This window comes from Lacerta agilis, chromosome 18, assembly GCF_009819535.1.
Source record: "Lacerta agilis isolate rLacAgi1 chromosome 18, rLacAgi1.pri, whole genome shotgun sequence".
Taxonomy (NCBI): Eukaryota; Metazoa; Chordata; class Lepidosauria; order Squamata; family Lacertidae; genus Lacerta; species Lacerta agilis.
This window is the reverse complement of record NC_046329.1, coordinates 6730353-6746228: the sequence shown is the minus strand read 5'-3', so window position 1 is coordinate 6746228 and position 15876 is coordinate 6730353. Positions and strand designations below refer to the sequence as shown.

General features: G+C 48.7%; 1 protein-coding gene across 1 annotated transcript in view; it reads left to right on the top strand.

Moving 5' to 3' along the window:
* The window catches only part of FBN3 (fibrillin 3), a 127274-nt gene that overhangs the window by 102043 nt on the left and 9355 nt on the right, over positions 1-15876 (top strand). Inside the window, exons 47-58 of the mRNA XM_033136571.1 lie at positions 1426-1545; positions 3084-3209; positions 4495-4647; positions 6041-6106; positions 6462-6587; positions 7551-7670; positions 8838-8960; positions 10256-10387; positions 11792-11917; positions 13353-13559; positions 13721-13846; positions 14824-14946. Coding sequence (XP_032992462.1) covers positions 1426-1545; positions 3084-3209; positions 4495-4647; positions 6041-6106; positions 6462-6587; positions 7551-7670; positions 8838-8960; positions 10256-10387; positions 11792-11917; positions 13353-13559; positions 13721-13846; positions 14824-14946 — 1548 coding nt within the window. The remainder of the gene's footprint in view (positions 1-1425; positions 1546-3083; positions 3210-4494; positions 4648-6040; positions 6107-6461; positions 6588-7550; positions 7671-8837; positions 8961-10255; positions 10388-11791; positions 11918-13352; positions 13560-13720; positions 13847-14823; positions 14947-15876) is intronic.

Genomic DNA, 15876 nt, shown 5'->3' with positions numbered 1-15876 from the left:
TAAAAAACCATACAGTAGTACCTTGGAAGTTGGACGGAATCTGCTCCGGAAGTCCGTTCAAGTTCCAAAACGTTCAGAAACCAAGGCGCGGCTTCTGATTGGCTGCAGGTCAGCTCCTGGAGCCAATCAGAAGCTGCAGAAGCCGCGCCGGATGTTTGGGTTCCACAGAACGTTTGCAAGCCAGAACACTCGCTTCCGGGTTTGCGACGTTCAGGAGCCGAAACGTTTGACTCGCAAGGCATTCGCAAACCAAGGTACGACTGTATTTAGAAGGTCAAAAATAGACACCAAGTAACCGTTGTGGAGGGATGCCTTCTTAATGGCCTACATCACAGAAAAGTTCTCAGCAGGATTTTAAAAGCTGGCAGAAAAGCTTCTGAATTTCTAGTGGCAGGGACGTGTCCTCTTATTTGTAAGTATTGGAATGATATATACGAAGAACTTAAAAAATTGACAAAATGTTCATTCAGAAAAAGACCAGAAATGTTCTTATTAAGTATCTTGCCAGAAGAAATAAAGAAAAAAGAAAGAGTATTATGTATGTATGGAGTAACAGCGGCAAGAGTTCTAATAGCTAGAAATTGGAAAAACCAAAATGTACCAACCATGACAGATTGGCAAAACTTAATGTTAGAATATTTACAATTAGCTAAGACAACTGGAAAAATAAGAGGACAAACGAAACAAACTGTAGGGAAAGAATGGAGTTTATTTAAAGAATACCTAGAGAGTAGTGGCATAAACGGAATCCTATAGGCAGATATTGACTGAACCTGGATATAGATGAAAAGAAATAAGAGGAAGAAAAATTTGTGAAATAATTGATATACATAACTGTACAATATACAAATGTAATAATACAAAATGCAAAGAGGATAATTGGAAGTTTAAGTATGTGTGAATGTAATAGAAATTAGATGTATATATTCTAGAAGATGTAAAATGTATGTGAGGTATATGTAAGTGTGTTTATGATTTTAACCAATAAAGAATTATTTAAGGTGGTCAAAAAAAAAAAGAATTTCTAGTGGCAGGGAGTTCCACAGGACTGGGCCAATGACACTAAAGGCTCGATGTCTCATCATTGTCCAATGAACTTCACCAACTCAGGGAATGACCCAAGGACATTCGTGCATCTCAGTGATTGAACTGGGATATAAGGAATCAGGCTATTTGTTGACGTATCCTAGCCCTAAGTCATTCAGGGCTGTCATTCAGGGTGGACTGGCTGGGGGCAGAGGAGTGGTTGGAGGCACCAGCCGGGGAACCCCCAGCGGAAGAAGGCTCAGAGCCCAGGGATTGGTGGCAGGACAACAATGAGTGGTCAGAGGGAGAAGAAGGAACAGACTGGAAGGAGCAGGTGTTGGAATCTGTTGACTCCCTCCCAACATCCCCATGCTGACCCGCTTTCCTTCTTCCTCGCAGACATCAACGAATGTGTCAGCCTCCCCGGGACTTGCTCTCCAGGAACCTGCCAGAACCTAGAAGGCTCCTTCCGTTGCATCTGTCCGCCAGGCTACGAGGTCCAAAACGACAACTGCATCGGTAAGTTCCATTTTTCAAAGCTCTTTCTTCGCTGCTCCTCCGCGGTTTGTTGTGGCTGAAGCCGCGCTCGGTAAACCGTGGTTTGTTTTTTGCTGCAGAAAATCTCTGTGAGTTTGAATAAGGCAAAATCGACGAGATATACTGTAAATCCGGCGGGTTGTGCCCGATTGAATTCTACCAGCTGAAATGAATGGATCTAAGTTGAGAACATGGGCAGTTGCCTGGTCTATCTAGCTCAATGTCGTCTACACTGACGGGCAGCTGCTCTCCAGGGTTTCAGGAAAAGGAACATTCCCAGCACGACTGGGAGTGGACCTGGGGCCTTCTGTACCCAAAGCCTTACCACTGAGCTGGGTACCCAGACAGTCATGTCCTTTAATTCCGCCGGGTCTACTCTGAGTAGGGCTAACGCTGGACGCAACTGCCAAAATAAGCTGGGGAAATGATTTGAAGGAAGCTGTTCCATAAACAGGCAAACCGTCGTACCTTGGATCTCAAAACGCCTTGCTCCCGAACAAATCGGCTCCCCAACAATCGAAACCCGGAAGTGAGTGTTCTGGTTTTCGAACGATTTTTGGAAGCCGAACATCTGGCGTGGCTTCCAATTGGAGCCAGTCGTGGAACGCATTCTGTTCGAGAACCAAGGTACGACTGTATATTTGTGTTGCAGCTGACTCGCCTCTGACCAGAGTAGACCTGTTGGTGTAAATCGATGAAAGGCACAAATACAGGATGGGTGACACCTGGCTTGAGAGCAGTACATGTGAAAAAGATCTACGAGTCTTGGTAGACCACAAACTTGACATGAGTCAACAGTGTGATGCAGCAGCTAAAAAAGCCAATGCAATTCTGGGCTGCATCAATAGGAGTATAGCGTCTAGATCGAGGGAAGTAATAGTACCACTTTATTCCGCTCTGGTCAGACCTCACCTGGAATACTGTGTCCAGTTCTGGGCACCAGAGTTCAAGAAGGATACTGACAAGCTGGAACGTGTCCAGAAGAGGGCAACCAAAATGGTCCAAGGCCTGGAAACGATGCCTTATGAGGAACGGCTTAGGGAGCTGGGTATGTTTAGCCTGGAGAAGAGAAGGTTAAGGGGTGATATGATAGCCATGTTCAAATATATCAAAGGGTGTCATATAGAGGAGGGAGAAAGGTTGTTTTCTGCTGCTCCAGAGAAGCGGACACGGGGCAAGGGATTCAAACTACAAGAAAGAAGATTCCAGCTAAACATTAGGAAGAACTTCCTGACAGTAAGAGCTGTTCGGCAGTGGGATTTGCTACCAAGGAGTGTGGTGGAGTCTCCTTCTTTGGAGGTCTTGAAGCGGAGGCTTGACAGCCATCTGTCAGGAATGCTTTGATGGTGTTTCCTGCTTGGCAGGGGGTTGGACTGGATGGCCCTTGGGGTCTCTTCCAACTCTAGGATTCTATGATTCTATGACCCCAGGCAACCTTTTATTTCATTTTGAGAAGGACTAACGTTGGAGACAACCCGTTGTTTTTTAGCTGTTTTAGCCTGTTTTGTTGGTGCGAACAGATATCAACGAATGCGAGGAGGAGCCCAATATCTGCCTCTTTGGAACCTGCACCAACACACCCGGGAGCTTCCAGTGCATCTGCCCACCTGGTTTCGTGCTCTCAGACAACGGCCGGCGCTGCTTCGGTGAGTGACTAGCCAGCGGCACGGCTTTCCCCATCTTGCCCTGGCTGGGTGTCCATCCCCCCACCTCCTCTGGGACCATGCTGTCCTCTTGGTGATTGTTTGTTGTTGTTCAGTCGTGTCCCGACTCTTCGTGACCCCATGGACCAGAGCACGCCAGGCACTCCTGTCTTCTACTGCCTCCCGCAGTTTGGCCAAACTCATGCTAGTCGCTTCGAGAACACTGTCCAACCATCTCGTCCTCTGTCATCCCCTTCTCCTTGTGCCCTCCATCTTTCCCAACATCAGGGTCTTTTCTAGGGAGTCTTCTCTTCTCACGAGGTGGCCAAAGTACTGGAGCCTCAACTTCAGGATCTGTCCTTCTAGTGAGCACTCAGGGCTGATTTCTTTAAGGATGGATAAATTTGATCTTCTTGCAGTCCATGGGACTCTCAAGAGTCTCCTCCAGCACCATAATTCAAAAGCATCAATTCTTCGGCGATCAGCCTTCTTTATGGTCCAGCTCTCACTTCCATACATTACTACTGGGGTCCTTTACTTTTTACTGGGGGGCGCATGCAGCTGCCCGTGCCTCAGCTAGCAGTTTAACGAAGCCACAGCTCCTCCATCTCGTGGGAGCTGGAGGCCAGGGGCTCGATCATCTGTGGATTGGGCTTCCTTAAACCCCTGCTTCTCTGCTGATCGATTCCCCCCAGGAAAAAGAATTGGCCCCCTGCCTCTGCCTCCGTGCCAAGGCAATGGCGGCGAATGAGGCAGGTGCCTCGTTTGCATGCCTCTTCCGACTTTGGAAGAGGCAAAAGCTGCGCACAGTGGTGCTCATGGTCTCCATGGCAATGGCCTTCTTCTTTTCTCCTCCCTGCGTCCTTTTCAGCGTCATAAAATACCGCCGTATCACAATGTTTAGTTGTATCTTGGATCCCGGACGCCTTGGTTCCCGTCTGTCTTGGCTCCCGAACGATCGAAACCCGGAAGCGAGTGTTCCGGTTTGCGAACGTTCTGTGGAGCCTGAACGTCCGGCGCTGTTTCCGCAGTTTCCGATTAGCTGCAGGACCTTCCTGCAGCCAATCGGAAGCCGCGCCTTGGTTTCCGGCCTTTTTGGAAGTCGGACGGACTCCCGGAACGGACGTCCGAGGTTACCACTGTATTATGATGTGGGAGAACAGGTATCGCCCAGCCCTAATAGGTTTACGAGAAAGCTTAAAGAGTAAAATTATCACCAGTGGTGGGTGGGGAAGGAATGAACAGCAATAATATTGTGCCTGTGCCCTGCTCTTCCTCCACCCTGCAGACACCCGGCAAAGCTTCTGTTTCACACGCTTTGACAACGGCAAATGTTCCGTGCCCAAGGCCTTCAACACCACCAAGGCCCGGTGCTGCTGCAGCAAGATGCCCGGGGAAGGCTGGGGAGACCCTTGTGAGCTGTGCCCGCAGGAGGGCAACGGTAGGTGACCCAGCTGGGCTAGGCTGGCATGGAGAGAGTTTGCAGGTGAACTGGATTCAGGGCCGGCCCACCCATTAGGTGGTTTGAAGCAGCTGCCTCAGTTGGCATGATTCCAAAGGTCAACACCCCACCTGCTAGTTGTGAAGCGGTGCCAGTGCACAAAGCTCACAGACCCTCCAGGTTTCCCTATTTTCCGGAGACAGTCCTGGATTTACAGAAGCCGTCCCGGTTTCTGATTTGATCCCAGAATGTCCTGCTTTTCCTTAGGATGTCCCTATTTTCATCGGAGAAATGTTGGAGGGGATGGAATAGGATATCCTTATTTCATCAGAGAATTGTTGGAGAGGATGGAATAGGGTGTCCCAATTTTCATCAGAGAAATGTTGGAGGGGATGGAATAGGACACCCCTATTTTCATCTGAGAGGTGTTAGAGGGGATGGAATAGGATGTCCTTATCATCATCAGAGAAATGTTGGAGGGTGTGGAATAGGACGTCCTTATTTCATCAGAGAAGTGTTGGAGGGGATGGAATAGGACACCCCTGTTTTCATCTGAGAGGTTTTGGAGGGGATGGAATAGGACGTCCTTATTTTCATCAGAGAATTGTTGGAGAGGATGGAATAGGATGTCCCAATTTTCATCAGAGAAATGTTGGAGGGGATGGAATAGGACACCCCTATTTTCATCTGAGAGGTGTTAGAGGGGATGGAATAGGATGTCCTTATCATCATCAGAGAAATGTTGGAGGGTGTGGAATAGGACACCCCTATTTTCATCTGAGAAATGTTGGAGGGGATGGAATAGGACGTCCTTATTTTCATCGGAGAATTGTTGGAGGGAATGGAATAGGACACCCCTATTTTCATCTGAGAAGTGTTGGAGGGTATGGAATAGGACGTCCTTATTTTCCTCAGAGAAATGTTGGAGGGTGTGGAATAGGACACCCCTATTTTCATCGGAGAATTATTGGAGGGTGTGGAATAGTACGTCCCTGTTCTTGTCAGAGAAATGTTGGAGGCTATGAGCTCATGTGATCATTTCGCAGAGACGGGCAGATGCAGCCTACCAAGTCACACTCAGAGCAGACGCTTGACCTGAATGCATTTAAAGTCTAGAGTCTATGGATTTCAGCGGGGCTCTTCTGAGTATGGCAGAACGTCAACAAGCACACAATGCAGGTGTATTCCGTGTGCACCTAAACAACCTCAGACTGGTCTCCTCTCTGATTCCCACTGGTAATTCATTCCAGAGAGCTAGAGCTGCAACATGAAAAGCCGTAAAAAGATAACAGCAGATAAAAGCACCGTGGGTTTTTGCAACTTAGAGTAGACCCATTGAAACGAAAGAGGAAAATAAGCATGCTTCCTTCTCTCTCTTTCTTTCTCTCTGCAGTTGCTTTCCAGGAGCTGTGCCCTTACGGTCACGGTGCGATTCCTGGACCCGGGGATACCAGGGAAGGTGAGTAACAAGAGAACGGGCCTTTTCGGTGGTGGCTCCCCGGTTGTGGAATGCTCTCCCCAGAGACACTCGGCCTTTTAAGCAGAGGCCGAATGGGATTCCTCAGCCGTGATTGCAGGGGGTCGGGCTGGACGAGCCTCGGGCCACCCCTTTCCAACTCTGCGATTCTACTCGCCGGGTCGGAATCCGCTTGAATCCCTCGGTTCGGGTCCTTGCCCTCCCCAATTGTGGACTGGGAAGCCTGTGACTCCTGGGATCCCTGCGTGTTTGTCCCCGACCACGGACCACGTTGACGGGGACTTGACGGCAACAAAGCAGGCAGAGGACTTTATTCGCGGTGTCGCTCCCTTTCTAGATGTGAACGAGTGCTCCGAAAATCCGGGCATCTGCATCAACGGAAACTGCATAAACACGGACGGCTCGTTCCGTTGCGAGTGCCCTTTTGGCTACAACCTCGACTACACCGGGGTGAACTGTGTGGGTGAGTGTGTAGGGGGGGAATGTATATGGGATGCAGAACAGGTAGGGGTGGCAGACCTAAATGCCACTTCGTCTACTTTCCCCATATATACAGCGGCACCTCGTTTCTCAAACTTAATCCGTTCCGGAAGTCCGTTCCGAAACCAAAGCGTTGCAAAACCGAGGCACGCTTTCTCCTAGAAAGTAATGCAAAACGGATTAATCCGTTCCAGACTATTAAAAACGACCGCTAAAACAGCAATTGAACACGGATTTTACTATCTAACGAGGCCATTGATCCATAAAACGAAAGCCATAATCAATGTGCTGTACTATAAAAATAAATAAGACAGTATTGTAGATGATAAAAATTAATTTATTTTTTTTCTTACCTTCTCAACTCAATCGTTGCTTCAAATCGTCATATCCAACTTAATCGCTATAATTTCGTATTTACAACGGCATTCCTTCGATAATCTACAAAGCTTCTCGCAGTCCTATCAACGTATTTGATTGAATACCATTGTCTTTTAAACAATTCGTAAATTTAGTCCGGTCTTGGATGAGTTTATGGTCCCGCTGTTCTCGGATTCTTCCCGTCATTTTATCCAATTCCGCATACTCCAGTAATTCCACTGCCCATTCTTACCGTGTATCTGAAGAAGTGTGCATGCACACGAAAGCTCATACCAAGAACAAACTTAGTTGGTCTCTAAGGTGCTACTGGAAAGAATTTTTGTATTTTGTTTTGACTATGGCAGACCAACACGGCTACCCACCTGTAACCATTCTTACTTTGTCGGAGTTTCTTCTCGTTTCCATTTCTGTGATATTAAGATTCTCGCCGCAGTCACTGCATGTTGGGAAAAGTTTAAAGTCTTGTTTTTTAATGTCTGTACCAGTAATGGCCAGCTCTTGCGAATCTTGACTTGGTGTCCCCCCCGATTTTTTCATTTGTCTCCTCTTCCTTCCCCGCCGCCACCAGACACGGACGAGTGCTCCATCGGGAACCCCTGCGGCAACGGGACGTGCACCAACGTGGTGGGGGGCTTCGAGTGTGTTTGCGGGGAGGGGTTTGAACCAGGGCCTATGATGACCTGCGAAGGTTAGTGGGGACTTGGGGGGGGAGGTGGGTTTGCTTGAGGGTTCAATGCTTTTAATGGCATGGGACAGCTGCGTATTCCTGCGTTGCCAGGGGTTGTATTAAATCAGGGGTCAGCAAACTTTTTCAGCAGGGGGCCGGTCCACTGTCCCTCAGACCTTGTGGGGGGCCGGACTACATTTTGGGGGGAAATAATGAACGAAATTCCTATGTAAGAATGTATGTAATTTTTTCAATTAAAAAAAAAGGAATACACTCAGCTTGAAGATTTAACATGTAGAATAAGAGATCAAGAAGAACTTACGTTTAGAGAAGACTGGAAAGTGTTTACTGAATATATGGGCGAAAATTGTGTTCATTTAAAAACATTGGTAGCATTGAAGATACATCCATCAGTGTAGATAAGTTTTGATGGATGTAACGATGGAAGACTGAATGGTTTAGTTCGTGTAAAATATGCAAGGGTGTATGGTGTGAATGTATGGGTTAAACCACAGAGCCTAGGTCTTGCCGGTCAGAAGGTCGGCGGTTCGAATCCCAACGAAGGGGTGAGCTCCCGTTGCTCGGTCCCAGCTCCTGCCAACCTAGGAGTTCGAAAGCACGTCAAAGTGCAAGTAGATAAATAGGTACCACTCCAGCGGGAAGGTAAACGGCGTTTCCGTGCGCTGCTCTGGTTCACCAGAAGCGTCTTAGTCATGCTGGCCACATGACCCAGAAGCTGTACGCCGGCTCCCTCGGCCAGTAAAGCGAGATGAGCGCCGCAACCCCAGAGTCATCCGCGGCTGGACCTAATGGTCAGGGGTCCCTTTACCTTTACCTTTACCTTTATATGTTGTTGTTGTTTAGTGGTTTAGTCATGTCTGACTCTTCGTGGCCCCATGGACCAGAGCACGCCAGGCACTCCTGTCTTCCACTGCCTCCCGCAGTTTGGTCAGACTCACGTTGGTAGCCAGCATCTTAGAGGGCTGCAGCTACATGATGAATATTTTGTTTCCTGCTTGGCAGGGGGTTGGACTGGATGGCCCTTGTGGTCTCTTCCAACTCTATGATTCTATGAAATGTGAATTAGAAAATTTAATCAAAATCATACATTTTTTTAAAAATGGCTGTGACAGTCCCTTTTACCTGACCCCCATCCCATCCCTCTCTCCCGCAACTTCTCCCGCCCAGATATCAATGAGTGCGCCTTGAACCCGTTGCTCTGTGCTTTCCGCTGCATCAACGCTCTTGGTTCCTACGACTGTACCTGCCCGTCTGGCTATACTCTGCGGGACGACCGGAGGATGTGCAAAGGTGAGGAGGAAGCTCAACGGATTGTCCCTAGATCACCTCTGCCTGTCTGCATCTTCCACTGCTACATCTAGTTCAGTGTTGCTCGCACTGGCTGGCAGCGACCCCCCCAAAGGAGTTCAGGCAGAGGACGTTCCCAGCCCTATATTGACGGTGGCAGGGATTTTGAACCCGGGATGTCCTTGTTAAGATTCCGTTCCACCTTAAGCTGCAGACATGGGGCTTTTACGTGTGTCTGTTTACACACCAGCACAGATTGCCGGGAACTTCCGTTTGTGTATAGCTCTTGCTTTTAGACTCTTTCTCTCTGAGAAGACGAAGGAGAGACGCCATGTCTCTATCTGTCCTGATTTATGCTTAATAAACTATTTGAAAATACGCTCCTACAAGCCTCTCGTGTCTGTGCGGCGCATTCTGCAAATAGAGTGCACTCAGGTCTCGGGGGTTTCAGAGAATCCTGAGTCGATACTTACGTTGTACCAGAGATCGGAGATCGCCCGGCGGTTCGGCCGGGGAGGGCCTGATACAGCTGGGGGCAAGCAGGGGTGTAGCAAAGGAAGGGGTGGGTGGGCTGGCCCGGATTCCATAATGGAGGGGGTGACAAATTATGAAGGCTTTTTTTTTAATGCCTGCTCCGAAGGTCTTATCTTACTATACTAGGGATTATATAGCTATAGATGAAATTTCATGCATATCGGTTAATATCTTGACCCTCCTCCGCCAAAATAGCTGTTCGCTTGGCTGTTTTCCTATGTCGTGAAGGCTGAAATTTCAGTTCAGATAACACTTTACTGTTCCCAACCCTAACCCTGTGGAAAGCCATCTAATCAGACTTTAATTTGATTCTGAGGTGTTTTAGGAGGTAATTTAATTGTTGTTTGGTTTTATACCAATGTTATGTATCTGATGTTAGCCACCCTGAGCCCGACTTCGGCCGGGGAGGGCGGGATATAAATAAAAGTTTATTATTATTATTATTACTTGTTATTATTCCTTTGTAAGAAAATATGAAATAATGTAAAACCATTTTTTGCGGGGGGGGGGAATCAATGGGGGGGTGGACAATAAATTTTCCGCAACAGGTACCACCTGACCTTCCCATACCTGGGGGGGGGGTTTGACAATTTTTTTTTGCCCCCGGGTACCAATTTACCTTGCAATGCCCCCTGGGGGCAAGCCAGCTGGTCTCCCCATGCCCTCTGGATGTCAACAGTTCTGTGTGCCAAGCTGATGTTTCGCCTCCCAGCCTATGCCCTCCTGTGTCTCACCCAGCCCTCCTTTACCCCTTTCCCCCGCAGATTTGGACGAATGCGCCGAGGGCATGCACGACTGCGAATCGCATGGGATGATGTGCAAGAACCTGATCGGAACGTTCGCCTGCATCTGCCCCCCTGGGATGCAGCGCCGGCCAGATGGCGAAGGCTGCACAGGTGGCCCCCTTTTCATTTGTTTCTTTGCAACGCCACAGCATTCTAGTCCTCATTACAGCGGTGGGAAACACGCGGGCAGGACCCTCTGGCTCCAGAAGGGCCGTTTATCTATTTGCTTATTTCATTTGCATCAAGTCCTTCCTCCTCCAGAGAACTCTGAGCAGCATAAAATGGTTCTCCTGTGAACATACAGGTGAAATTCGAAAAATTAGAATATCGTGGAAAAGTCCATTTACTTAAGCAATTGTTTTCATTAGCTTGTTGTTGTTGTTCAGTCGTTCAGTCGTGTCCGACTTCGTGACCCCATGGACCAGAGCACGCCAGGCACACCTATCCTTCACTTCCTCTTGCAGTTTGGCCAAACTCATGCCAGTCGCTTCAAGAACACTGTCCAACCATCTCATCCTCTGCCGTCCCCTTCTCCTTGTGCCCTCCATCTTTCCCAACATCAGGGTCTTTTCTAGGGAGTCTTCTCTTCTCATGAGGTGGCCAAAGTACTGGAGCCTCAACTTCAGGATCTGTCCTTCTAGTGAGCACTCAGGGCTGATTTCTTTAAGAATGGATAGGTTTGATCTTCTTGCAGTCCATGGGACTCTCAAGAGTCTCCTCCAGCACCAGAATTCAAAAGCATCCATTCTTCGGCGATCAGCCTTCTTTATGGTCCAGCTCTCGCTTCCGTACATTACTGCTGGGAAAACCATAGCTTCAACTATACGGACCTTTGTCGGCAAGGTGATGTCTTTGCTTTTTAAGATGCTGTCTACGTTTGTCATTTCATTAGCTACTGGGGTTTAATATATGAGATAGACTCATGACATGCAAAGCGAGATACGTCAAGCCTTTGTTTGTTATAATTGTGATGATTATGGCATACAGCTGATGAAAACCCCAAATTAACAATCTCAACTTTGGGGTTTTCATCAGCTGTATGCCATAATCATCACAATTATAACAAGCAAAGGCTTGGCATATCTCGCTTTGCGTGTCATGAGTCTATCTCATATATTAAACTGCAGTCGCTAACGAAAACAATTGCTTACATAAATGGACTTTTTCACAATATTCCAGTTTTTCGAGTTTCAACAGTACATAATGTAAAGGCTACATTTAAAGAAACGGACACTTGGTGGAATATAAATGTCTCGTTTCTACATTTTGCCTTTGGCAAGTTCTGTATAATTTCCTATTGAGTCGTGGGAACCGTTCCCAAAAGACAGCAGGCGTGGAGTTAACTCGGATCAGGTTTGCAAGCCCTGTGCGGTGCTTTGACGTCCCGGAGAGATGAAATTTGCCCCTCAGGTGTATAGTTCAACCTCACGGCCACTGAACCGGCCCATAACAAAACGTGAAGCTCGCTCTTTGTCCCACTTCTAACCTCCTCCTTTCGTTCCTTGCTGCCCTCAGATGAGAACGAGTGCCGCACCAAGCCGGGAATCTGCCCCAACGGGCGCTGCGTCAATGCTGTGGGCAGCTACCAGTGCGACTGCAACGAAGGCTTCCAGAGCAGCCCCTCCGGCACCGAGTGCCTCGGTAAGCGATACGGTTCTCGCCCAGCAGCTTCCTCTTGAGCTTTCGGTTGCAGTCGTCTCGTGGCGGCCTCGGTGAGGTGGCTGCAGTCGTCACAGGATAGCCTGGCAGTGTATCCATCTCGCAGGCGCTGCATTGGAAGCACTGGGGGGAGTTTGGCCTTCTCCTCTTCCCGAGGAGACAGAATCGAGGGCAGAGGCAGATTTGGGAGGGGTGAGAGGATTTCACCATTGGCTCCGCCCCCTGTGACATCAGGCTCCGCCTCTAAGCCGCCAGACATAATGAGGCTCCACCTCGTGACCCATCAGTGTCACTCCCCCATGGGCACCACTAGGCAGAATTGTAGGGGGTTGGGCTAGATGACCTTTGGTGTCCCTTCCAGCTCTATTTTTTCTAAATTGAATTTATATAAAATCAAGGTATAAAACCACAAAATACATAATAAAAACAAAAACCCAACAGCCCTACAAGGGTTACAGGGAACCAGGCAGAAGGCCTTCTCAGTGGTGGCGCCCACCCATCAGATGTCAAGGAAATAAACAACTACCTGACTTTTAGAAGACATCTGAAGGCAGCCCTGTAACCTGAAGTGTCTGTAACCCGAGTTACCACTGTATATGATTCTATGTTATCAGTGCCCACCTGTGTTTCTGTAGAATGAAGTGGCAGAAACTTAGGATTTGGGAATTTTATCCATTCCCAGATGTGTGTGTTTGATTAAACATGGCAAGAAAGCAGGTCCAGCATGACTGTGCATCAGTCGAAATTACTTTTCTGTGTTGCATTTCACACCCATATCGTTAAATATATGTTCATCTAAAGAATTACGATACCGGCATAGAAGGCCGGGACTGCTTTTCTCTTTCGCTGTGTTTTATCCGCCCCCAGTAAATATGAGCTACTCCTGCACAGCAGGGGGGTGGACTAGAGAACCACTTGGGTCCCTCCCAGGCTCTCCCCAGCCCTCGTCCCACCTGGAGTTTGGTCCCACTGCAGGTTCGGTGGCGCACTCAGCTAACTGCCGACGGTTGCCTAGCGTGGGTTGCGGTGCCCGGGACAAGACTGGTATTGTTCTGCCTAACCTGTGACAACACCGGCATGGCAATTGCATCCCGCCCACCTCCTTGATCAGCCCCCACCATCCATTTCTCCCTTTCCAACTTCAGTTTGATGCTGATAGCAGCCATCGGAAGAATTGCAAAACAAAACGATAATATAAACAGCCGAACAAAATATGTGCCTTGGACCTGATGAAAGAACCGAAGGTTTGGGGAGGGAGGGGAAAGAATGGTAATTGAGGGGCTCTTGAAAGAGGCACAGACGGAGGGTGTGCTTTTTTGTTTTTCCTTTTGAAATTTTTGCGCCTAGTCATTTTGTGCCCGGGGCACACCCCCACGCTACGCCACTGACCGCCAATCTCTTCCTCTCCCCTTCCCAGACACCCGCCAAGGATTCTGCTTCACCGAGGTGCTGCAGACCATGTGCCAGATGTCCTCGACCAACCGGCACCAGGTCACGAAATCGGAGTGCTGCTGCAATGGAGGGCGGGGCTGGGGCCCCCAGTGCGAACTCTGCCCGTTCCCTGCCACCGCCCAGTACAAGAAAATGTGCCCGCATGGGCCAGGCTACGCAACCGACGGGAGAGGTGAGCCTGTCAAGCGGGGGGTGGGCTCCGCAGGCCCTTGTGGGGTCTTCCCCTAGCACCTGCAAAGTCTCCGAGTCGTCCCCCCCACGCTCTCCCCGACCGTAGCTGGGTTTGCACCGGGGATGATCCTAACCATCGGCTCCTTTCCTCTCCCGCTGCAGACATTGACGAGTGCAGAGTTCTTCCCAACCTCTGCAAACACGGCCAGTGTATCAACAGCATGGGTTCGTTCCGCTGCCACTGCCGGCTAGGCTACACCAACGACATCACCGGCACGTCTTGCCAGGGTAAGGGTTCCCGTAGAAGCAGGCAGGCTGTCCTTCCCTCTGCACCCACACATGCCAACCAGATTCCTAGGAAACTCGGAGTCCCTGGAAATTTGAGAGTAATCTTCAGCCGCGTGTGTCAGGATCAGGTCAGCGATAACTCACAAGGTGGCTGTAATAATAATCATAATAATAATTTATTTGTACTCCTGCCACTCTGCGAAGTTACCGTATTTCTCTCTCCATAGGGCGCACGTCGTTTTTAGAGGAGGAAACAAGAAAAAAAAATATTTTTCTGGTTTTCCTCCTCTAAAAGCCCTGGTTTTTTTGAGGATCAGCTAAAGGTTTTGCAGCATTTTTTGCAAAGGGAAAAACCCTGGGTTTTTTTTTAGGATCAGCTAATTTTTTGCAGCTTTTTTTGCAAAGGGGGAAAAGCAAAGAGGAAAAGCCCAGTTTTTATGGGGTTCAACTCACATTTCTGCAGCTTCTAAAGGAAAGGGAGCCTTTTCTACAGTTTCCAGACAGATAATCTAATCAGCCAGTCACATGTAGCTGGGGAAACAAACAACCTCCCTCTGCAGCACATTCAACAATGGAGGGCGGGGCTGAAAGGGAGCCGGGGACTCTTATCTCTCTCCCGATCTCTTGCTGATCAGCTGCTGAGCGGGGTCCTTTCAACACCCCCTTTTCTCTTTGTAAAATAAATAGCATGATCCTCTTTTGGCCCCTGGGCAATTCAGCTCCAGGGACCACCATTCGCTCCATAAGACGCACAGGTATTTCCCCATACTTTTCAGGAGGAAAAAAGTGCGTCTTACGGAGCGAAAAATGCGGTAACTCTTCATTCAAAGAAACCAGAACAGGCCTGGTGACCGCAGCAACTCTTCCCACCGCTCTCTAAGGCCCCCCTCCTCTGTCGGTTCTTTCCCAAGCAATCTGAGAAGTCTCCACATCATTATTATTATTATTGCTGTTACATCATATTCTCTTCACCATAGACCTAGACGAATGCAACCAGTCGCCCAAGCCATGCAACTTCATCTGCAAGAACACGGAAGGAAGTTTCCAGTGCTCCTGCCCACGAGGTTACATCCTGCAGGAAGACGGGAAGACCTGCAAAGGTAACTAAAACTTTGGGAGAGAAGCTGGGGGTGCCAAATGGATTTGTTCTTTGCAAACGCCAACTGCTTCTAGAAGGCCCTAGGTTCAGGTCACACCCACACCGTCAAAAATGCACTTTTGTTGTTGTTGTTGTTCAGTCGTTCAGTCGTGTCCGACTCTTCGTGACCCCCTGGACCAGAGCACGCCAGGCACGCCTATCCTCCACTGCCTCTCGCAGTTTGGCCAAACTCATGTTAGTAGCTTCGAGAACACTGTCCAACCATCTCATCCTCTGTCGTCCCCTTCTCCTTGTGCCCTCCATCTTTCCCAACATCAGGGTCTTTTCCAGGGAGTCTTCTCTTCTCATGAGGTGGCCAAAGTACTGGAGCCTCAACTTCAGGATCTGTCCTTCTAGTGAGCACTCAGGGCTGATTTCTTTGAGAATGGATAGGTTTGATCTTCTCGCAGTCCATGGGACTCTCAAGAGTCTCCTCCAGCACCACAATTCAAAAGCATCAATTATTCGGCAATCAGCCTTCTTTATGGTCCAGCTCTCACTTCCGTACATTACTACTGGGAAAACCATAGTTTAACTATACAGACCTTTGTCGGCAAGGTGATGTCTCTGCTTTTTAAGATGCTGTCTAGGTTTGTCATTGCTTTCCTCCCAAGAAGCAGGCGTCTTCTAATTTCGTGACTGCTGTCACCATCTGCAGTGATCATGGAGCCCAAGAAAGTGAAATCTCTCACTGCCTCCATTTCTTCCCCTTCTATTTGCCAGGGGGTGATGGGACCAGTGGCCATGATCTTAGTCTTTTTGATGTTGAGCTTCAGACCATATTTTGCGCTCTCCTCTTTCACCCTCATTAAAAGTGCACTTACGAGTTAGGGAAAGGCATAGCCACTCGTCAGCTCAGAGACCAGGGCAGCGGCTGCCCGGAGGACTCCCA